The sequence below is a fragment of the Macrobrachium nipponense genome, chromosome 27 (genome assembly GCF_015104395.2).
Source record: "Macrobrachium nipponense isolate FS-2020 chromosome 27, ASM1510439v2, whole genome shotgun sequence".
Lineage (NCBI taxonomy): Eukaryota > Metazoa > Arthropoda > Malacostraca > Decapoda > Palaemonidae > Macrobrachium > Macrobrachium nipponense.
Genome location: NC_087216.1, coordinates 26,986,860 through 27,006,859, shown reverse-complemented (window position 1 = coordinate 27,006,859; position 20,000 = coordinate 26,986,860). Strand labels below are relative to the sequence as shown.

General features: G+C 37.3%; 1 protein-coding gene across 3 annotated transcripts in view; it reads left to right on the top strand.

The window, feature by feature from the left end:
• LOC135200969 (neuropeptide Y receptor type 5-like) overlaps nt 1-20,000 on the top strand; it is a 219,889-nt gene that overhangs the window by 102,434 nt on the left and 97,455 nt on the right. For all 3 annotated transcript variants that reach the window (XR_010311409.1, XM_064229747.1, XM_064229746.1), the window contains one exon: nt 12,185-13,779. Coding sequence is in view for 2 of the 3 variants with exons in the window: in XM_064229747.1 (XP_064085817.1) it covers nt 13,402-13,779 (378 nt within the window). In the remaining variant the exon portion in view is untranslated. The remainder of the gene's footprint in view (nt 1-12,184; nt 13,780-20,000) is intronic.

Here is a 20,000-nt window from a genome sequence, read left to right as displayed (position 1 = left end):
AACAGATAAAGTATTATTATTATTATTATTATTATTCTTATTATTATTATTATTATTATTATTATTATTATTATTATTATTATTATTATTATTATTATTATAGAGAAATTAATCTGCCAAAAAGGTTTGTCAACAAAAAGCATCCAATAATGTACAAAGAGCCTATTTATTATTATTATTTTATATTATTATTATTATTATTATTATTATTATTATTATTATTATTATTATTATTATTATTATTATTATTATTATTATTATTATTATTATTGTTGTTGTTGTTGTTGTTGTAGTTGTTGTTACGAAACGTCCACAACACTTTTGGATCGAAAAACATTGACTCACGCACACAAAAACATCAATTAGTCTATTTAGCAAATTTCATCATATCAAGCCAGTAATTCTTGCAACAGCTAAACCAAGCATACTTTGCTGCACTTTTGAGTTTCACAATCTAAAAATTCCAGTGTTCGTATGACTCAACAGGAAACATTTTCTTATTTTTTGAAAATAAGAAAACTGCGTTTTCCATTTTTGGTAGATCGTAGAAGCAATTATAATTAGGAAAGCATTTCCCCCCTGGGCTATATCACTTCACACAGGCGTAACAAGAGCACAGATAATTGAATTTCGACAGTTCGAAAGTTATATAGCCCCCACGTGGAACCGTACTCCTGCTGGTAAAAAAATGTAGAGGCTCGCAAATTGCCAGATGCACTTGCAAAAGAAAACACTACAAGGGAATTTGAATCTCGAAAATGTACGTCGACTGGCATCTATTCCATGGACATGGAACAGACTGGAATAGACATGGAATAGATATTGTCCATTCATTACTAACCCAAAGTCTATTCCATGGACATGGAACAGACTGGAATAGATATGGAATAGACATTGTCATTACTAACCCAAAATCTATTCCATGGACATTGAATAGACGTGGAATAGACATTGTCATTTCTAACCCAAAGTCTATTCCATGGCCATGGAACAGACTGGAATAGACATGGAATTCATATTTTCATTTCTAACCCAAAGTCTATTCCATGGACATGGAGCAGCTTGGAATAGACATGGAATAGCTATTGTCATTACTAACCCAAAGTCTATTCCATGGACACGCCCAGCGAGGAAAAGTCTAAGACTTTTCAGTATCAACCCAGAATGATTACGAGTTCTAACTATTCTGTAATTAGCATAAAAAGAGTGTTATAGAAGTAGATATTCTGTGGGTGGGTCCTTACGTAGTAGATTTTGGGGTAAATATTTGCCTCCAAAGTAAAATAGGAATCTGTCAGGTTATTTCAGTTCATTTCTAGATTAATATCCGAAAACTGAAATATGTTTTCAAACCTTTCAAATTATACTACCTCGTAAGGGGGTTGTGCCGACAGTGCACCGCTTCTAGAGAGTGTTTGCAGCGTCACCTAAGAGCCTAGCGTCATCCACGTAGTAGCCTTTTATTACTGTAGCTACGTTCCAACTTCATTTCTTCAGCCTTGCTGTCCAGCCTCTCTAACGAAATGTTAATAAATGTATAACATGGAAATGACAAGACACAAGGACACACACATTTGCAAACGCTCTCTCTCTCTCTCTCTCTCTCTCTCTCTCTCTCTCTCTCTCACATACACACACATACACACATACACATACACAAAGACTTTCACACACACACAAACACAATCACACACAAACAAACACACAACTTCTTGAATCACAACTTAATGAGAAACAGTCGTTTAGTGAAAATAAGAAAAATAATATATTTACATACACACACACACAAACACAAACACACAAACACAAGCACATACAAACAAACACCCAGCATCACAACATAAATGAGAAACAGCCATATAGTGAAAATAAAAAATATATATATGTACACACATAAATATACGACTACGCATATGTATTAATAAACGAACTTACAACCCCCAATATAAGTGAAAAATGAAAAAGTAAAAGAAAATAAAGAAAAGAAGATAAGAGAGAGGGTAAAATGATTACGAGGACCGTGTTAGGCGCCTGTCAATAAACTGTTTGTGAGGCGTATCAGGGCCCATGTTACAGGTTGACGTACCGCCCACGAAATTCGTTAACCTTAGGTTTTTCTGGCTCCCAGTTTTTTCATTCGTCGTGGGAGGAGGAGGAGGAGGAGGAGGAGGAGGAGGAGGAAGAGGAAGAGGAGAGAGAGAGAGAGAGAGAGAGAGAGAGAGAGAGAGAGAGAGATTTTTATTGCAGGTATGTTTGGTTCTGTCTGGTATTTTTTTTTTATCACGTAAAAATGTATTGACGAATTCTTAATATAATTAGACCAAAAATGAACCCTGTGCTTAGTAAACATACGATCAAACTTTTGGGAGAGATGAGAATGTAACTTCTGGAGAGGGAGAATTGTTCATCCTTGACGGAGGTTTGCGGATTCTGGGGGCTCTTTTATTAAAAGCATAATATTGAAAGGTTACCCTGATGCTCTACATAATACCTTGCACTCCTATCTATCATACGAACTTAACAAATAACACTTTTGTCTATGAATATAATGCAAAGGGACATATTTTGACCCTTCCTTCCCATCTTACAAAAAAGTAAGTCAGTTTATCTGTTTTCAAATTGACTATCCTTTTTATAAAATTATATATTTTAGTGTAATATCCTTTTTATAAAAGTGCCAATTTTAATCTCGTAAATGACAAACATATTCTTTAACCTTTATTCCCCAGATCTTTTTCCTTGGGTTCATCCCAGACTGACCAACCTGTATCGATTGTATGGCCCCTGTAAAAGGTCATAGAGTGAGAAGGGGGGAGAGAGAGAGAGAGAGAGAGAGAGAGAGAGAGAGAGAGAGAGAGAGAGAGAGATGTCAGCTGGGTAACAAGAGCCTTGACTGTTGCTTCTTCTCATTATTCTGAGACCAGCTGTCATCCGTGACTCCAGCCACATGCCGTGGAATTTTCTGACTTTTGTTTACATGTTTGTCTGGTTCCAGTGACCAGCATCTAATGACCTGTATTGTTAGAAGAGCCTTTGATCTCTTATATACGAGAAGGCTCTAGTACCTTCTCATTATGGTCTCTCATTCAAGAGATGATTCTGTTAGCTTCTCAAAATCGTCTCTCATTTACGAGGTCGTTTCGTTACCTACGATCTCCGTTTCACGAGATGTTCAGTGCTACGAAGCCCAGTTCTTAGGAAGTTCGTAAGAAGAGAATTTATTCGGTTCTTGTGTGTTATTGTAGACTTCAGGTCTTGATTATCTCAGCTTTCCACTACATTTAGCTTTCGTGTGGGTATCGACAGCAGACCAGCCGTGCCTGATTGCGAGAATCAATACAGATGAGAACGAATTGTTAGGTTCTACGTGTCCGGATACAGCAGATGGGATTTAGTAGCGAGAGAAACCCAAAATGAACATTTCCCCTATAACAGCGGACCAGCGAAGAAAGTGTCATTTTCTATTGGTGTATTTTTTATTATAATGCTTATTATCATTTCCTTTTTATACCAGAAGTAAAGTAGAAGAAAGCTGGACTAAATTTTGGCCTCTTTCATTTGTATAATGATGATAATTAGCGTACTTATCACAATCAAAAACAAAATTTCAATAATGATGACTGTTTCGACATCATGTACCTTTTTTAGTGCTCATCATCATCATCATCATCATCATTATAGGTTATTTATTATCTGTTTAATTATCATTTTATTTTATTTTATTATTTTGGAGGGTAGGAGGTGTCTATCACAATCATCCTGTTCCACTGGGTGGTTTTTATAGTTTGGGATTCCTTGCTACATCCTGCCTCCTTAAGAGTCCATCGCTTTTCTCAGTGTCCTGCTGTTTCTAGTAGCACGCTCTTCTGCATGAGTTCTGGAGCTACTTCAGCCTCTAGTTTTTCTAGATTCCTTTTCAGGGATCTTTGGGACGTGCCAGATTATTTATTATTATTATTATTATTATTAATTTTATTATTGATTATTAGATTATTATGAAAAAAATCAAAGGGATCCTTTTGGGGTCCCTGCCTTGGTTTCCTTTATTATTATTATTATTATTTATTATTATTAATTTATTTATTATTATATTATTATTATGATTATTAGAAAGGAATTCAGGGATCTTGGAGTCCTGCCCTGTTTTTCCTATTATTATTATTATTACTATTATTATTATTATTATATTTTTTTTTTTTTTTTTTGCTCTATCACAGTCCTCCAATTCGACTGGGTGGTATTTATAGTGTGGGGTTGGGGTTTTTTCCGGGTTGCATCCTGCCTCCTTAGGAGTCCATCACTTTTCTTACTATGTGTGCCGTTTCTAGGATCACACTCTTCTGCATCAGTCCTGGAGCTACTTCACGCCTCTAGTTTTTCTAGATTCCTTTTCAGGGATCTTGGGATCGTGCCTAGTGCTCCTATGATTATGGGTACGATTTCCACTGGCATATCCCATATCCTTCTTATTTCTATTTTCAGATCTTGATACTTATCCATTTTTTTCCCTCTCTTTCTCTTCAACTCTGGTGTCCCATGGTATTGCGACATCAATGAGTGATACTTTTTCTTCTTGACTTTGTCAATCAACGTCACGTCTGGTCTGTTTGCACGTATCACCCTATCCGTTCTGATACCATAGTCCCAGAGGATCTTTGCCTGATCGTTTTCTATCACTTCCCTCAGGTTGGTGCTCGTACCACTTATTACTGCAAGGTAGCTGATGTTTCTTGCACAGGCTCCAGTGGAGGGCTTTTGCCACTGAATCATGCCTCTTTTTGTACTGGTTCTGTGCAAGTGCCGGGCATTCACTTGCTATGTGGTTTATGGTTTCATTTTTCGTATTGCACTTCCTACATATGGGAGAGATGTTATTTCCGTCTATCGTACTTTGAACATATCGGTTCTTAGGGCCTGATCTATTGTGCCGCTGTTATATTCCATTCAGTTTCCATTCTTTAAGTGCTCCCCTCCCCTCAGTAGCCATTGCCATTGTCATCGCTGGCTAGTTCTTTAGTCTGTCTCATGTATTGTCCGTGCATTGGTTTGTTGTGCCAGTCCTCTGTTCTTTCTGTCTTTCTCCTGTCTCTGTATATTTCTGGGTCTTCGTCTACTTTTATTAGTCCTTCTTCCCATGCACTCTTTAGCCACTCGTCTTCACTGGTTTTCAGCTATTGCCCCATTGGCTCTGTTTTCGATGTTGACGCAGTCCTTCTATACTTAGTGGGCCTCTTCCTCCTTCCTTTCGTGTTTATGTATAGTCTGTCCGTATTTGCTCTTGGGTGTAGTGCTTTGTGTATTGTCATTTGTTTCCTGGTTTTCTGATCTATGCTGCGGAGTTCTGCCTTCGTCCATGTCCACTATTCCTGCGCTGTATCTGATTACTGCACTGCCCATGTGTTTATGGTTTTTCTTTTATCAGATTCCGGCGTTGAGTTTTGACTTGAGTATCGCCTTGAGTCTCTGCATATATTCTTTCCTGATCGTGTCCTTCATCTCTTGGTGTTTTATATCTCCTCCTTCCATTATTCCCAGGTATTTGTATCCTGTCTCATCATGTGTTTGATGTTGCTCCCATCTGGTAGCTTTATCCCTCAGTTCTCGTTACTTTGCCTTTTTGTAAGTTTGACTAAGGCGCATTTTTCTATTCCAAACTCCATCCTGATGTCCCCAGATACAATCCTTACAGTCTGGATAGGGTATCTATTTCCTTGATGCTCTTACCATACAGCTTGATGTCGTCCATGAACATCAGATGGTTGATTCTGTTGCCTCTTTTCTTGAGTTGGTACCCGGCATCCATCTTCTTGTAGTACTTTTGTCATGGGAATCATTGCTACTACGAAGAGTAGTGGGGACAGTGAGTCGCCCTGGAGGATCCCTCTCCTGATATTAACCTCTGCTAGTCTTATTCCAGAGCTTGTAAGTATTGATATTCCAAGTTTTGCGCATTGTATTTTTGGGAGGAGCTGATGGTGTTTTCCTCTGTCCATATATTTTCAGGCATTCATGTCGAAGGCTTTCTTATAGTCTATCCATGCCATGCTTAGGTTGGTTTCCTTCTCCTACTGTTCTTCATTACCATTTTGTCTATCAGGAGCTGGTCTTTTGTGCCCCTACACTTCCTTCTGCAGCCTTTCTGTTTGTGTGGGATGGTGTTTGTCTCCTCTAGGTAGTTGTATAGCCTTTCACTGATGATACCTGTTAGTAACTTCCACATTATTGGTAGGCAGGTGATAGGCCTGTAGTTACTGGCTATATTTCCCTTACTCTTGTCTTTTTGTACTAAGGATGTGTTCCTTCCTGTGGTCATCCATTTGGGTGCATGGTGATTTGAGATACAATGCTGGAGTTGTTCTGCTATTCGTGGGTGTAGGGCCTTGAAGTTTTTTGAGCCAGTATCCATGGACTTCATCGGGACCTGGGGCTTTCCAGTTTGGCATTTTCTTTAGTTGGTGTCTGACTGTGTCTGTCGTGATCTCTGTGAATCTTTCTTTTATTCTCCCTGTTTCTTCTTCCTTGACTTCCTGGAGCCATGTTGCATGTTTGTTGTGTGATACCGGATTGCTCCATATGTTTTCCCAGAGTCTCTTACTTGGTTCGGCTTCAGGAATTTCTGGGTGGTTGTCTTCCCCTCTTAGTTGGCTGTATAGTCTTTTCTGGTTGGTTCCGAATAGTTTGTTCTGTTGGTATCCTTATTCCTGTTCATGTACCGTTGGATCTTATGTGCTTTGGCCTTAAGGCCTAACTGTTTTACATCTTCTATTGTGTGTTTAGTCTCCTCTCTTGTACTTTGTATTTTTCGTTGAGTTCCTCCCTTGTTTTCTTGTTTCTTAGCCTTTCTTTCTGCCATCTCTATCAGTTTACTCAAGTCAGATCTCATCACCATGATTTGCTTTTCCAGGCTCCTTTTCCAAGGAGGTTGCTGTTTTGGTTTCTGTTGGGTTGGTTGTGCTGGTGGTGTTGATGTTCGAATCCCCATCAGATTCTGCTACTAATCTTTGCTCCTGCATATACCAAGTTATTTGTTTCTGTGATACTGGTGGTGTGTATTATGCTCATTATTTCATTGACCTCACTTGTCTCTCCTTAATTTCTTTGGTGTTGTAGGCTTTCATGGAGGGGATCTTTGTTCTTTCTGTATCTGGCTCCATCCATTGTCTATCTTTTCTACCCACTTCCGTCCTCCTCTCTGTTACTTCGTCGGTGTCTTTCTTCGTGTGTCATTGTTTAATACCTCATTCTCCCTGTCGTCTTCTGTGCCATCGTCTCTCAGTTCGTCTTCGTGTAATTCGTTGTCGTGTGACATTTCCCTTTCCAGTTCTTCTCTTTCTGTTGGGGAGAGCCAGTTCTTTTTCTTTATGTTCCTTACTTGGTCTGCCAGCCACTTGCTCTGTTTGGGGGGTGTTATTTTCCTCTCATTCCCGATGTTGACCAATCTTCTTCTATATTATATTATTATTATTATTATTATTATTATTATTATTATTATTATTATTATTATATTGATTATTATTATTATTTATTATTATTATTATTTTATGAAGTGTCAACACCCCTCATTTACAATCAACACATGAAGACTCAACGTCTGAATATTAAAGTTTACTAAAAACTGATTTAAATATTCGAACACATTTTATTCCAATATCCCCTTCAACTCTTTCGAGAAACCGAAGTTTTATCTTTACCCTCTTTCTTTCTCCCCTTTTTCAGTTTTTGTTTGTTTCCAGCCCCGTCTTGATTTTGGAAAGTCGGTTGTCTTTCCAGCGGTCTTGCGCCCCCCCCCCCACCCCCACACACCCCCCCCCCTCTAAAAAGTAATAATAAAAAAGATGAAAAGAAAAGAAAACAAGAGGAAGAATAGCAAAGTAAAAATGCTGGGCGATTGCAATGACGTTAAAGGTGGCTGCTCAAGAGAATCTATTCATCCAGGTTTGGAAATCCACCGAATAACAAGAAAAGAGAAGAGAGAGAGAGAGAGAGAGAGAGAGAGAGAGAGAGAGAGAGAGAGAGAGAGAGAGAGAGAGAGAGAATTTTCAAAGCCGTACTTTGTAAGGTACAATGAATATTACTTACATATTTTGTTAACAAGGTTTGGAAATTCCCCACCATAAAAATAATAGAGAGAGAGAGAGAGAGAGAGAGAGAAGGAAAATCTGCAAGGCCAGATTCTCTTCTAAAATACTTTAAGTAGTGAATGCAGTGACTACCAGTTAAATAGTAAGTACAGTGAATGTTCCTCACATATTGCAGTTAACGAAAAATAAAATTATTAAGAATGGTAAATAGTAAAGATAGTGAGTACTTTGAAAAATGCAAAATATATGAAAATAAAAAAAATCAGCGATGACTTAAGCGGTTTCGAAAATAATTTTAAACGTAAACAGTACAAAATTTGGATAATGGTGTATGAGATATGACTAAATCTGCGTTTGATGTAAAGAAAACAATGGTTCTTACTTTGAAACTATAGTATGCAAGAAAAATGAAATAAAAAACACGTGATGGCCTGAGGGTTTAATAAAATACATTAATATAAGAAACAATAAGAATATATCTGATGAATAAATAATAAATATATCTGGCTAGTAAATCTATTTGAGAGCACACGTAGTAAATGGTAATTATTTTGAAAAAATACAGAAACTACAAAAAAAGTTACTTACATTGAAATCATAGTATATGCGAGAAAATATAAAAACGTGATGGCTTGAGGGTTTAATAAAATACATTAATATGAGAAACAATAAGAATATATCTGATGAATAAATTATAAATATATATGGCTAGTAAAACTTTTTGATAGCATATGTAATAAATGGTAATTATTTTTTAAAAAAATAGGGAAAATACAAGAAAATGGTCACGCTACAGTAATGGCCATCTACGTTATCCTACCCCCTCTCCAAAAAAAAAAAGTATTGGATGACCCAAGGATATTCAACCCTAAGCCTCCCCTTCTAACTAAACGATTTTTCCAGGCTGGAATTAAGAGTAACAATTTGGTCCGTAACTGGAACATGGTTTTCCAGGGACCAAATTGCTTGCTTTACCAGTAAAACTATGGTGCTTGAACGATGTCCCTGGGGCTTCCGCAAATGAATTGGGTTGCAAATTGCTGAGGAATTGCATACTTCACACTAGTCTAGAGACATATGAGTATTGTTATTTGTAAGTCTATTGCTTCAAGTATGTATTAAAACCGGGGATTCTGAAATATATAGTAGTTTTTAATAGAAGCTTCATCAGTGTTGGTTTTGAATCTGTGTATGTATTCGGGACATCAGTATGAATATGCATCTGGTATGTATTAAAACCTGGGATTCTGAAATATACATACATACATATATACATACATATATATAATATATATATATATATATATATAGTATATATATATATATATATATTAGAGGTTTAAATTTTTTATTCTGTTAGTGGTTTTAAGTCTCTGAGAAATTCTTTATATATGTATATAATATTATATATATAGTATACATAGCAAAGTATAGTATATATATAATATATAATATTTAGCAGGTTTAAAATTTTTTATTCTGTTAGCGGTTTTAAGTCTCTTGAGGAAATTCTTTATATATGTGAAAAAAAAACAAAAAAATAAGTAAGGATTTATTATAAATATATATTTATATATAAATATATAATAGGTTATAATATATATATATATATATATATTATTTTATTATATATATTATATACATATATATATGTGTATATATGATATATATATATATTATATATATAATCATAAGCACCGTCACCTTGCAATTGCTTAAATAGGTTGCACAGCCAAGCCTTTATTGCCACAAATAAAACCAAGTAGTCTCCAGACACTTGTATACCCTTTCCCCCTTCACAATTTTGGCTGTCACACTTAACAAAAAAAAAACAAAAACAAAAAAAACAAAAAACAATAGTTCGTCGCCTTCATCCATTCACGCCTGGTCCAACTCATTTTGTGATTAACGGGGATTCCTTCTTCGCCCTCACAGCCCCCTCCCCCCCACCCCCCCCCCCCCCAACAAACCTTCTTCCTTCGGCTAGTTCCTATATCTTTTTTCTTGTTCTCTCTCTCTCCCGGGGGCTCGAACCCCATCCTCTTGGGAGATCTTGAACAGATTTCAAAGGCTTACAAGGATTACTGATCACAAACAGTCTCTCTCTCTCTCTCTCTCTCTCTCTCTCTCTCTCTCTCTCTCTCTCTCGACGTGTCTGTTTGTGTGCTTATTTTTAAGGAATGGGGTGGTGGGTAGTTTGTCATATATCTTTGGTGGTGTTGCGCTAATGCTGAAGAAGACCGTTTTTCTTGTAGTTTTTGATTCTTTGAAGATGGTTCTCTCTCTCTCTCTCTCTCTCTCTCTCTCTCTCTGTACCTCCTATCTCTCTCTCCTCTCTCTACTAATATGTATATATATATATATATATATATATAGTATATATATATATATTATATATAAATATAGACATATAATATATTCTATATATATATATTCTATATATATATCATATTTAATATATATATATATATATTATATATATATATATTATATATCCTATATATAATATATATATATAACTATATAATAATATATCTATATATATATCATATACATTCTAATACATCACACACACACACTCCCAATACACTCCAAGTTACAGCTTTCAATACACGTCCTGTACTACTGTTCGTTACACTTACCGCATGCGTTCCGCTAGCTAGCTTCGACAGCCATTTTTTCTTTTTCAGAATTCTCTTCAATAAAAGTTTCAGCAGCAACAAGTCCAGGCATCGTTTTATTGCTTCGGGTACCTACGCGGAATTCTCAGAGTTATATATATATATACATTTTCCGTTACGCAAATATTTCGCTTCCCGTTGCTCTCTCCCGGTCTTTGCTCGTACCGGTATGATGCTGTGATGAAATGAATTAAATATAATATTTTTGGTTTCACTCTCAAAGTAAGAATGTATTCGATAAAAGTACTTTGAAAAGTAAACTTTGTTTGTTTCTAAAATCTGTTGGAAAGGGTTTCTTAGGTAAATTCTCTCTCTCTCTCTCTCTCTCTCTCTCTCTCTCTCTCTTTACCTATCTACTTACATGTTTATCCTTTATCACTAGGGAGAACGAGAGAAGAGATGCGATGAAAAGTAAATGGAAAAAAAAAAGATTATGAGTCTCTCTCTCTCTCTCTCTCTCTCTCTCTCTCTCTCATGATATCATAAGAAAATACAACAAGCTTATATAAATTTAATCTGTAGCAAAGAACAAAAACTTCACACAAAAAGACTTAAGAAATGAAAGTTGGTAAAGTATATTTTTTAATCTTAAGAAATGAAAGTTGGTGAATTTTTCTTCATTATCTTCATTACCTTCATTATGAAGTCTGCTTCATTATCTTAACATTAAGAGGAATGGCCTGCACGTGCTGGGAAAGATAATCTGATTAAGCAACGCCAGACTGAAGCCTTCTTATCAAATATTTTTCGCGCAAATTCTAAACGGGCTTGGAATAAACGTACAAAGTTTCCTTGACGCCGCCTTCGTACCTCGAATGGAAAGTTGTCTTGCCGTGAGAAGTTGGATCGGAGGCCCAATACATCAAAGTCTGGGGTCTTTAAGGAAATTGGTTAGGAAATGCATATCTCAGAAGCACAGACACACACACACACACACACAGGAGAGAGAGAGAGAGAGAGAGAGAGAGAGAGAGAGAGAGAGAAAGGATTGGGTACTTGAGAGCTTATAAGGTTACCTGTTCCCATGAATATCTCTAGGTTGATACTTGAAAAATGGCTCAGAAATTTGAAAGAAAAGAGAGAGAGAGAGAGAGAGAGAGAGAGAGAGAGAGAGAGAGAGAGAGAGAGAGAGAGAGAATTGGGTACTTTAGAACTTGAGTTTTGTTATGTGACGATACTTGCTATCACCAACATATCTAGGCAGATTTGAAAAATACGTCCGAGGAGACCGAGTAGAGAGAGAGAGGAGAGAGAGAGAGAGAGGAGAGAGAGAGAGAGAGAGCTGGGCACTTGAGAACGTATGTTACATGCTGTCATCGAGATCTCTAGCCTGAATCAGTCAATACCTCAAATGCTAAATGTCACTGCAAAAGATACTTTACCCCTCATTCATTCTCTCAAGTTGTTTTTTCTTTCTTGCAGAAACAACAACAACGACGACGACAACAACAACAACAACAACAAGGACAGCAGGACCCTGAATCCGAAACTAGACCAGTGATGAAGAAGCCCTTAACAGCCACTCACAACTTGCCAGATCTTCGAAGAAGAAGAGGAAGTATTTAGGACGTTTCATGTCAGGGAATTATGGCAACTATTGGCAAAGCTCACGTCGAAAAATCTCACGGATTTCTCATATCAGTCAACATCTAAATACGTCAGAAAGAAGCTGAATAAATAAACCTTTAATGTATGGCAAAACATCATCCGAAGATGAGAAGAAACGAGATGAACTGCCCTCTGTGGATCAGGGAGCCGAGTCCAGCACGATTGCCCAGGATTACTACGTCCCAAGAGGAGATAAAGAAGAATATTAGACCATTCCATTCGAGAGATCGTCTGTCAGAGAGTCTTCATGGACGGTGCTAATGTGATCTTCGATAAGTACCGTACCTCCTGATACGGGAGAAGATTAATTTGTTTGGTTTGGTTTCAGTTCCTGAAATGGCGATGCTAGAAAGATAATCATTTCAGTTTCAAGTCTCACTGTTCATTTTGTGTTTACATCTGATTCGGCGGATTTCGAACAGCGATGATGATCGTGCAAAGGAGAGTTCTGTTGCTGCTCAAACGCTCTTTGGTTCTGTTAACTCTTCTGAATCAGAGTCCTAAGTCCGTCATTAAGATGCTGTGTTTGTTTTTGAAGTTCGTTTGCGTCGAGTGATCAGTTCCGGGCTAGAGAAAATCACGACAATTCCGCCTGACCTTGAGGTATCTTTTTTGTTTGACTTTCCATAAACAGTGACACTTTAAATGCTCAATATGTAAGTGGTTGCTTATTAAGAATTTACCGTTATTTTTTGTTAGTCAACTGTAATTAATCTCATAAGTTGTAAGCTGGGCATTCTGGGAGCATATTACCGAAGTGTATATACCCTTGCCGACATGGGGGCTGCTCGGCCAATCACAGCACGGAAAACCAGTGACGTAGAATGACGTCATCTCCCTTTCTGCCAATCATCGGAGGAGGACGAATGATGTTGAAAAAAGTTTCGTGTATTTTGGGAAAATAAGTACGCAACCAATAGATTTCTTTTGTCCTTATTATCAGTATCAGTGCATAAGTAAATTGACTAGACAAGAACGAAAGCGATTTTCTTTACTGGAATAAGTACAAGTTATAATTTTTGTGAGCCGCCATGCCCCGCGACAGCCCCGAACTCCGCTCCCTGCCGGACAAGATCCTAGGGCCGATCATCAACAACCTGCAGAGGTTCCCCAACGAAACGGTGGACTTCCGGACGCCCCACCTCCGCCAGTCCCTCGTGAACATCTACCCTCTCTTCCTGGTGCTCTACGGCACCCTGGTCATCATGGGCACCGTGGGCAACGTGGCCATGATCGTCCACATCCTCCGTCGGCGCCTGTACCGGGATCCCACCTGCGCCTTCATCATGAACGTCGGCGTGTGCAATTTCATCATGAGCGTCTTCCTGCTGCCCCTGTCGCTGGCCATCTTGCTCATTCAGAACTGGATCTTCGGGTCTTTCCTCTGCTATTTCGTCCCAATGCTGCAGGTGAGAGGGGCTTCTTTTTTGGTCGACGGTGGGGCCAGATTGTTCGGGTGTCTTTTGTGTTTACACTTTGCTCATGATATGTGCAGGTACGAACTTCCTTTTGTCATCAGTAGGGACAAATGGACCAGTAAATGTTCTTATTTTTTTTATATGCAACAATGCACAGGTAGGGATTTCCGTTAGTCGTCAGTGGGACTAAATGGTCCATTAGATTTTAAATTTTTTGTTGGTATATCACATTTACAGATAAGGACATCCATTGATCATTAGAAGGATCAAGTGGTAGGGTAAATGATCTTGTTTTTGTTTGTACGTGACATATACACATGAGAACTTCCATTAGCCGTCAGTAGGACCAAATGGTCCAGTTAACTTTTGTGTTTTTTTGCTTGTACACAATGTACAGGTAAAAGGGTTGTTTTTGGTCATCAGTTGGGAAAATAATCTAGCTGAATTTAGTGTTTGTGTTTTTACACATACACACCCAAGGACATCTTGACCAATTAACTTTTGTGTCCAACGTTTGTGCATAGGTAAGGAATCATCGACTTCCTTATTCATCAAAGAGGACCAATAGCCTAGCTAACTTTTGTTCTTCCATTTATACATAATATTATATGTGGGTGTGGATTCTTGACCTTAATATGATACTCAGTAGTTACCAAACTAAATATAGACTGTAGAATATTTTCAAATATTTTGCATGGCCAAGATATAGTTTGATTTGATGAGTATCCCCAGGAGATATTATTTTGTCTGTTTTTCAAATAACCTGTCAATGTTTACCTTCCATCACTGGCTTTGAAATTCCTTTCTTGATAACGCAACAAATAAAAAATTATCCATTTTTTGTATGGATATGAATTAGAAATTGAAAATGTATCCCGTGAGTTTCAGCTATCATGGCATCATCTCATGAAATAAACAAATACCTGTCAAGTAGATTGAGTGACATTTTTCTAATGATTAATTACAATACAATCGCAGTAGAATAGGATCTGATATTTGCGAAGCCCATGACAGCTCCATAATTATATTATTACATTCCACTGTATTATTTTTTTTTCAGTCTAAAGATATGGATATTTTGGTGTTATATCTCTTGACTGTATTGCATTTTAAACGATATATTTAATTCACTTTATACATTCACGTCTTGGTAATGATCAAATCACAGTGTATCTCCTAACTCCAAATCGATGCTACAGCGCCTCGGTTGTGTGATCGGTATGGTCTTGGCCTGGCACCTCGATGGCCGCGAGTTCGATTCTCGGGCATTCCACTGAGGTGTGAGAGATGTGAATTTCTGGTGATAGAAGTTCACTCTCGACGTGGTTCGGAGGTCACGCAAAGCCATAGGTCCTGTTGCTGAATAACCATTGGTACCATGCAACGTAAAAATACAATACAAACAAACAAACAAACAAATAACAAAGCAATCGATGCCATCGGAGAGTCGCAGCAGATGAAATAACGCATCAACTGAGGATAAATGAGTGATGGCTACTTTATTACGCTAAGGTGACCTCAGGTGAGATGGCTTCTGCGTTATCTCGCCCAGAATATATATGACAGAACGATGTCTGGATTAGGCGACGTTTCCGTTCACGTCAGACGCGAGATGTGAAAACTTGAGAAATGTTTAGCGAGTTTTCGGACACTTAAATGACTTTGGGGGGGGAAACTGCGCTTCCCGCCTTCCGCTCGGAACATTTTTGGATTTGCGAAGATAATGAAATGTTGTATATTATCGGACGAGGCGATTAGAGAAAGAGAGAGAGAGAGAGAGAGAGAGAGAGAGAGAGAGAGAGAGAGAGAGAGAGAGAATGAAATGTATATCATCGGACGAGGCGAAATGTAGGTTAATGTATGCGCGTCAGTGATACGGTAGTACTTTTGTATGAATGTCTATAAGAGAGAGAGAGAGACAGACAGACAGAGACAGAGAGAGAGGTAATGCAACTGCGGCTAGCTAGACAAGACAGGCTATAAATTAATGTACTACATGCCACAGTCTTGCAGTAATTATGCATGAATGTGTAAGAGGCAGAAGGACAAAGAGGGAGAGACAGAGGCAGAGACAGAGAACTGTGTCTTACTGGACGATGCAGACTGTAAATTTATATATATATATATATATATATATATATATATATATATATATATATATATATATATATATATATATAGGTGTGTGTGTGTGTATGTATGCCACAATTATGCATATACGTAGAACGTACAATACGTGAATTTGAGAGAGAGAGAGAGAGAGAGAGGAGAGAGGAGAAGAGAGAGAGAGAGAGAGATGAGACTATCATGAAACCTCTCTCTCATCTGAATAGTATTTATGTATGAATTTTGAAAGAGAAGAGAGAGAGAGAGCGAGAAGAGAGAGAGAGAGAGAGACAGAGACAGAGGACAGAGACAGAGAGAGCTATCTTGAAACCTCTCTCTCATCTGAATAGTATTCATTGGCATGAATTTGAAAAAGAAGAGAGAAGAGAGAGAGAGAGAGAGAGAGAAGAGAGAGAGAGAGAGAGAGAACTAAGAGTGTCTTAAAACCGAGAGAAGAGAGAGAGAGAGAGAGAGAGAGCTATCTTCAAACTTCTCTCTCATCTGAATAGTATTTATGCATGAATTTGAAACGAGAAGAGAGACCTTACCTTACAGACCTTACATCTTGTTCGGGTTGCCCCAGGTCCCTCGTGTGAGGCACCTCTAATGTCTACCAGAGAGTTGCTAGTACATCTTCCGGTATATTTTGCATCTTCCAATCTTGGATGGTCTGGGATGCAGCTTAGATATTTGTCGAGCTTATTCTTAAACGCATCTACGCTCACTCCTAATATATTCTTTAGATGAGCTGGCAACGCACTGAATAGACGCTGCATTATCAATGCTGGTGTGTAGTGGATTAATGTCCTGTATGCTTTCCTTATTTTTCTTGGTATAGTTTTGGGCACTATTAATCTCATGCTACTCTGCTTGCTCTTCTGATATAGCTCCTGATGTTTTCGGCTATTCCTTCTATCTGTTTCCAAGCCTGAATTATCATGTAGCGTTCTCTTCTCCTTTCTAGACTATATAATTTTAAGGATTGTAGTCTTTCCCAGTAGTCAAGATCCTTAACTTCTTCTATTCTAGCTGTAAAGGACCTATGTACACTCTCTATTTGCGCAATATCCTTTTGATAGTGTGGGTACCATATCATATTGCAATACTCAAGTGACTACGATCATATGTTTTGATAAAGCATAATCATTTGTTCAGCTTTTCTTGTTTTGAAGTGCCGTAACAACATTCCATTTTTGCTTTACATTTTGCCAATAGAATTGCTATTTGATTATTGAATAACATGTTCCTATTCATCATCACACCGAGGTCTTTAACTGCTTTCCTTATTTGTGATTGTCTCATTATTAGGTCCCTATATACATATAGCTTTCCTTCTCTGTCTCCATAGTTTATTGATTCAATTTCATCAGAGTTAAATACCATCCTATTTACCTCTGCCCAATCATATACTTTGTTAAGGTCTCTTTGTAGCGCGTTCCTATCTTCATCACAAGTAATTTCGCTACTTATTCTTGTATCATCGGCGAAACTACTCACTACCGATCCTTAACATTACTGTCTATGTCTGCAATCATAATAACAAACAGTAATGCAGTTAACAACACCGTACCTTGTGGCACACCGGATATTACCTTAGCTTCATCCGATTTCTCATCGTTTGCAATAACTATCTGTTTTCTGTTGTGTAAAAATTCTTTTAACCATCCTCCTACTTCATCCACAATATTATGTTTTCTAATTTTCTTATTTTCTCGCTAATATTATGATCTACCTTGTCAAAACAAAAGCTTTCGCAAAGTCTAGATAAACCACATTTGTTTCATTTCCGCTTTTCATATTTTTTGTGTATGTTTCTCATGGTGGACTAACAGTTGGGTTTGTGTACTTTTTCCGGATTCCAAAACCATGTTGTCCTATATTAACAAATTATTTTTTATTAAATGTTTCATAATATTTTTCATTACCCTTTCATACACTTTCATAATATGTGATGTTGACTCACAGCATATAATTACTTGCCTCTAGTCTTGATCCACTTTTGAAAGTAGGGGTAATATATGCTAATTTGTGCTCATCATAAATCTTGCCTGTATCTACACTTTGTCTTAATAATATTGCAAGTGGCTTTTCGATAGAATGAACTACTTTCTTTAACAAAATGGCAGGGACACCATCAGGCCCTGCAGCAGCGCTCCATTTTTAATTTCATTAATAGCCTGCACAATATCAGCTTCATTAATATCTATGTCAGCTAAATATTCACTATTTTCAATCCCTTACTTCTATATCATTATCTTCATTATCAATTCTATGGGTGGATTCTCTCTTATATCGTTCTGCCAATATGTTGCATATTTCCTTTTTTTCGTTAATCTCCCTTCAATTCTTTGAGGGCCTATTTCTATTCTTCTTTTATTCACTTTTTTCGCATACGAGTACAATAGTTTGGGTTTTGCTTGATATTTACTAGGGTTTTTTCTTCCAATCCCGTTTTTCATTTTCTTTTGATTGTATAATCTTTTGTTCTGCATTTTCTATCTTACTTTTTAGTTCGATCACTTTCCATGCATTTTTTCTTTTGCAAAGACCTTTTTTCCACTTTCTGATTTTCTGGAATAAGATCCTGCTGTCTCTTGGTATGCATGACTGATGTTTACTTTCCTTCTTCGTATATATTTATCCCACTATTTTCTCTAATAATTTTTATATAATATCTCCGTATTTACCTTTATATTATCACTTACGAAAATTTTATCCCAATCTTTGTTTAATTCTTCATTTATTTCTAACCATTTTATATTTTAATTACTGTAGAATTGTATTTTCCATATCCTTCCCCACTTTTTCATTTCTTGCTTATCTCTGTTTTCACTTGCTTTGGAATGGAGTGTTAATTCTATGACATTATGGTCTGAAATACTCGCATTATAAACTATTATTTCTTAACTAATTCACCTCGAGAGAGAGAGATAGAGAGAGAGAGAGAGAGAGAGAGAGAGAGAGAGAGAGAGAGAGAGAGCTACTTGAAACTCTCTCTCATCTGAAGTAGTATTTATGTATGAATTTGAAAGAGGAGAGAAGACAAGAGAGAGAGAGAGAGAGAGAGAGAGAGAGAGAGAGAGAGAGAGAGAGAGAGAGAGAGCTATCTTGAAACCTCTCTCTCATCTGAAAATAGTATTTATGTATGATTTGAAATGAGAGAAGAGAGACGTGAGACAGACAGACAGAGAGAGAGAGAGAGAGAGAGAGAGCCTTACCGTTACCTTGACAGACCGACCTTACATCTTGTTCGGGTTGCCCCAGGTCCCTCAGTGTGAGGCACCTCTAATGTCTACCAGAGAGTTGCTAGTACATCTTCCGGTATATTTTGCATCTTCCAATCTTGGATGGCCTGGGATGCAGTTTAGATATTTGTCGAGCTTATTCTTAAACACATCTACGCTCACTCCTGATATATTCCTCAGATGAGCTGGCAACGCATTGAATAGACGCTGCATTATCGATGCTGGTGCGTAGTGGATTAATGTCCTGTGTGCTTTCCTTATTTTCCTGGTATAGTTTTGGGCACTATTAATCTACCTCTGCTTGCTCTTTCTGATATTTTTTAGTTCCATGTTATTTTCTGCTATTCCTTCTATCTGTTTCCATGCCTGAATTATCATGTAGCGTTCTCTTCTCCTTTCTAGACTATATAATTTTAAGAATTGTAGTCTTTCCCAGTAGTCTAGGTCCTTAACTTCTTCTATTCTAGCTGTAAAGGACCTTTGTACCTCTCTATTTGTGCAATATCCTTTTGATAGTGTGGGTACCATATCATATTGCAATATTCAAGTGGACTACGAACATATGTTTTATAAAGCATAATCATGTGTTCAGCTTTTCTTGTTTTGAAGTGCCGTAACAACATTTCCATTTTTGCTTTACATTTTGCCAACAGAGTTGCTATTTGATCATTGCATAACATGTTTCCTATTCATCATCAACACCAAGGTCTTTAACTGCTTCCTTATTTGTGATGGTCTCATTATTAGGTCCCTTATATGCATATAGCTTTTCTTCTCTGTCTCCATAATTTATTGATTCAAATTTATCAGAGTTAAATACCATCCTATTTACCTCTGCCCAATCATATACTTTGTTAAGGT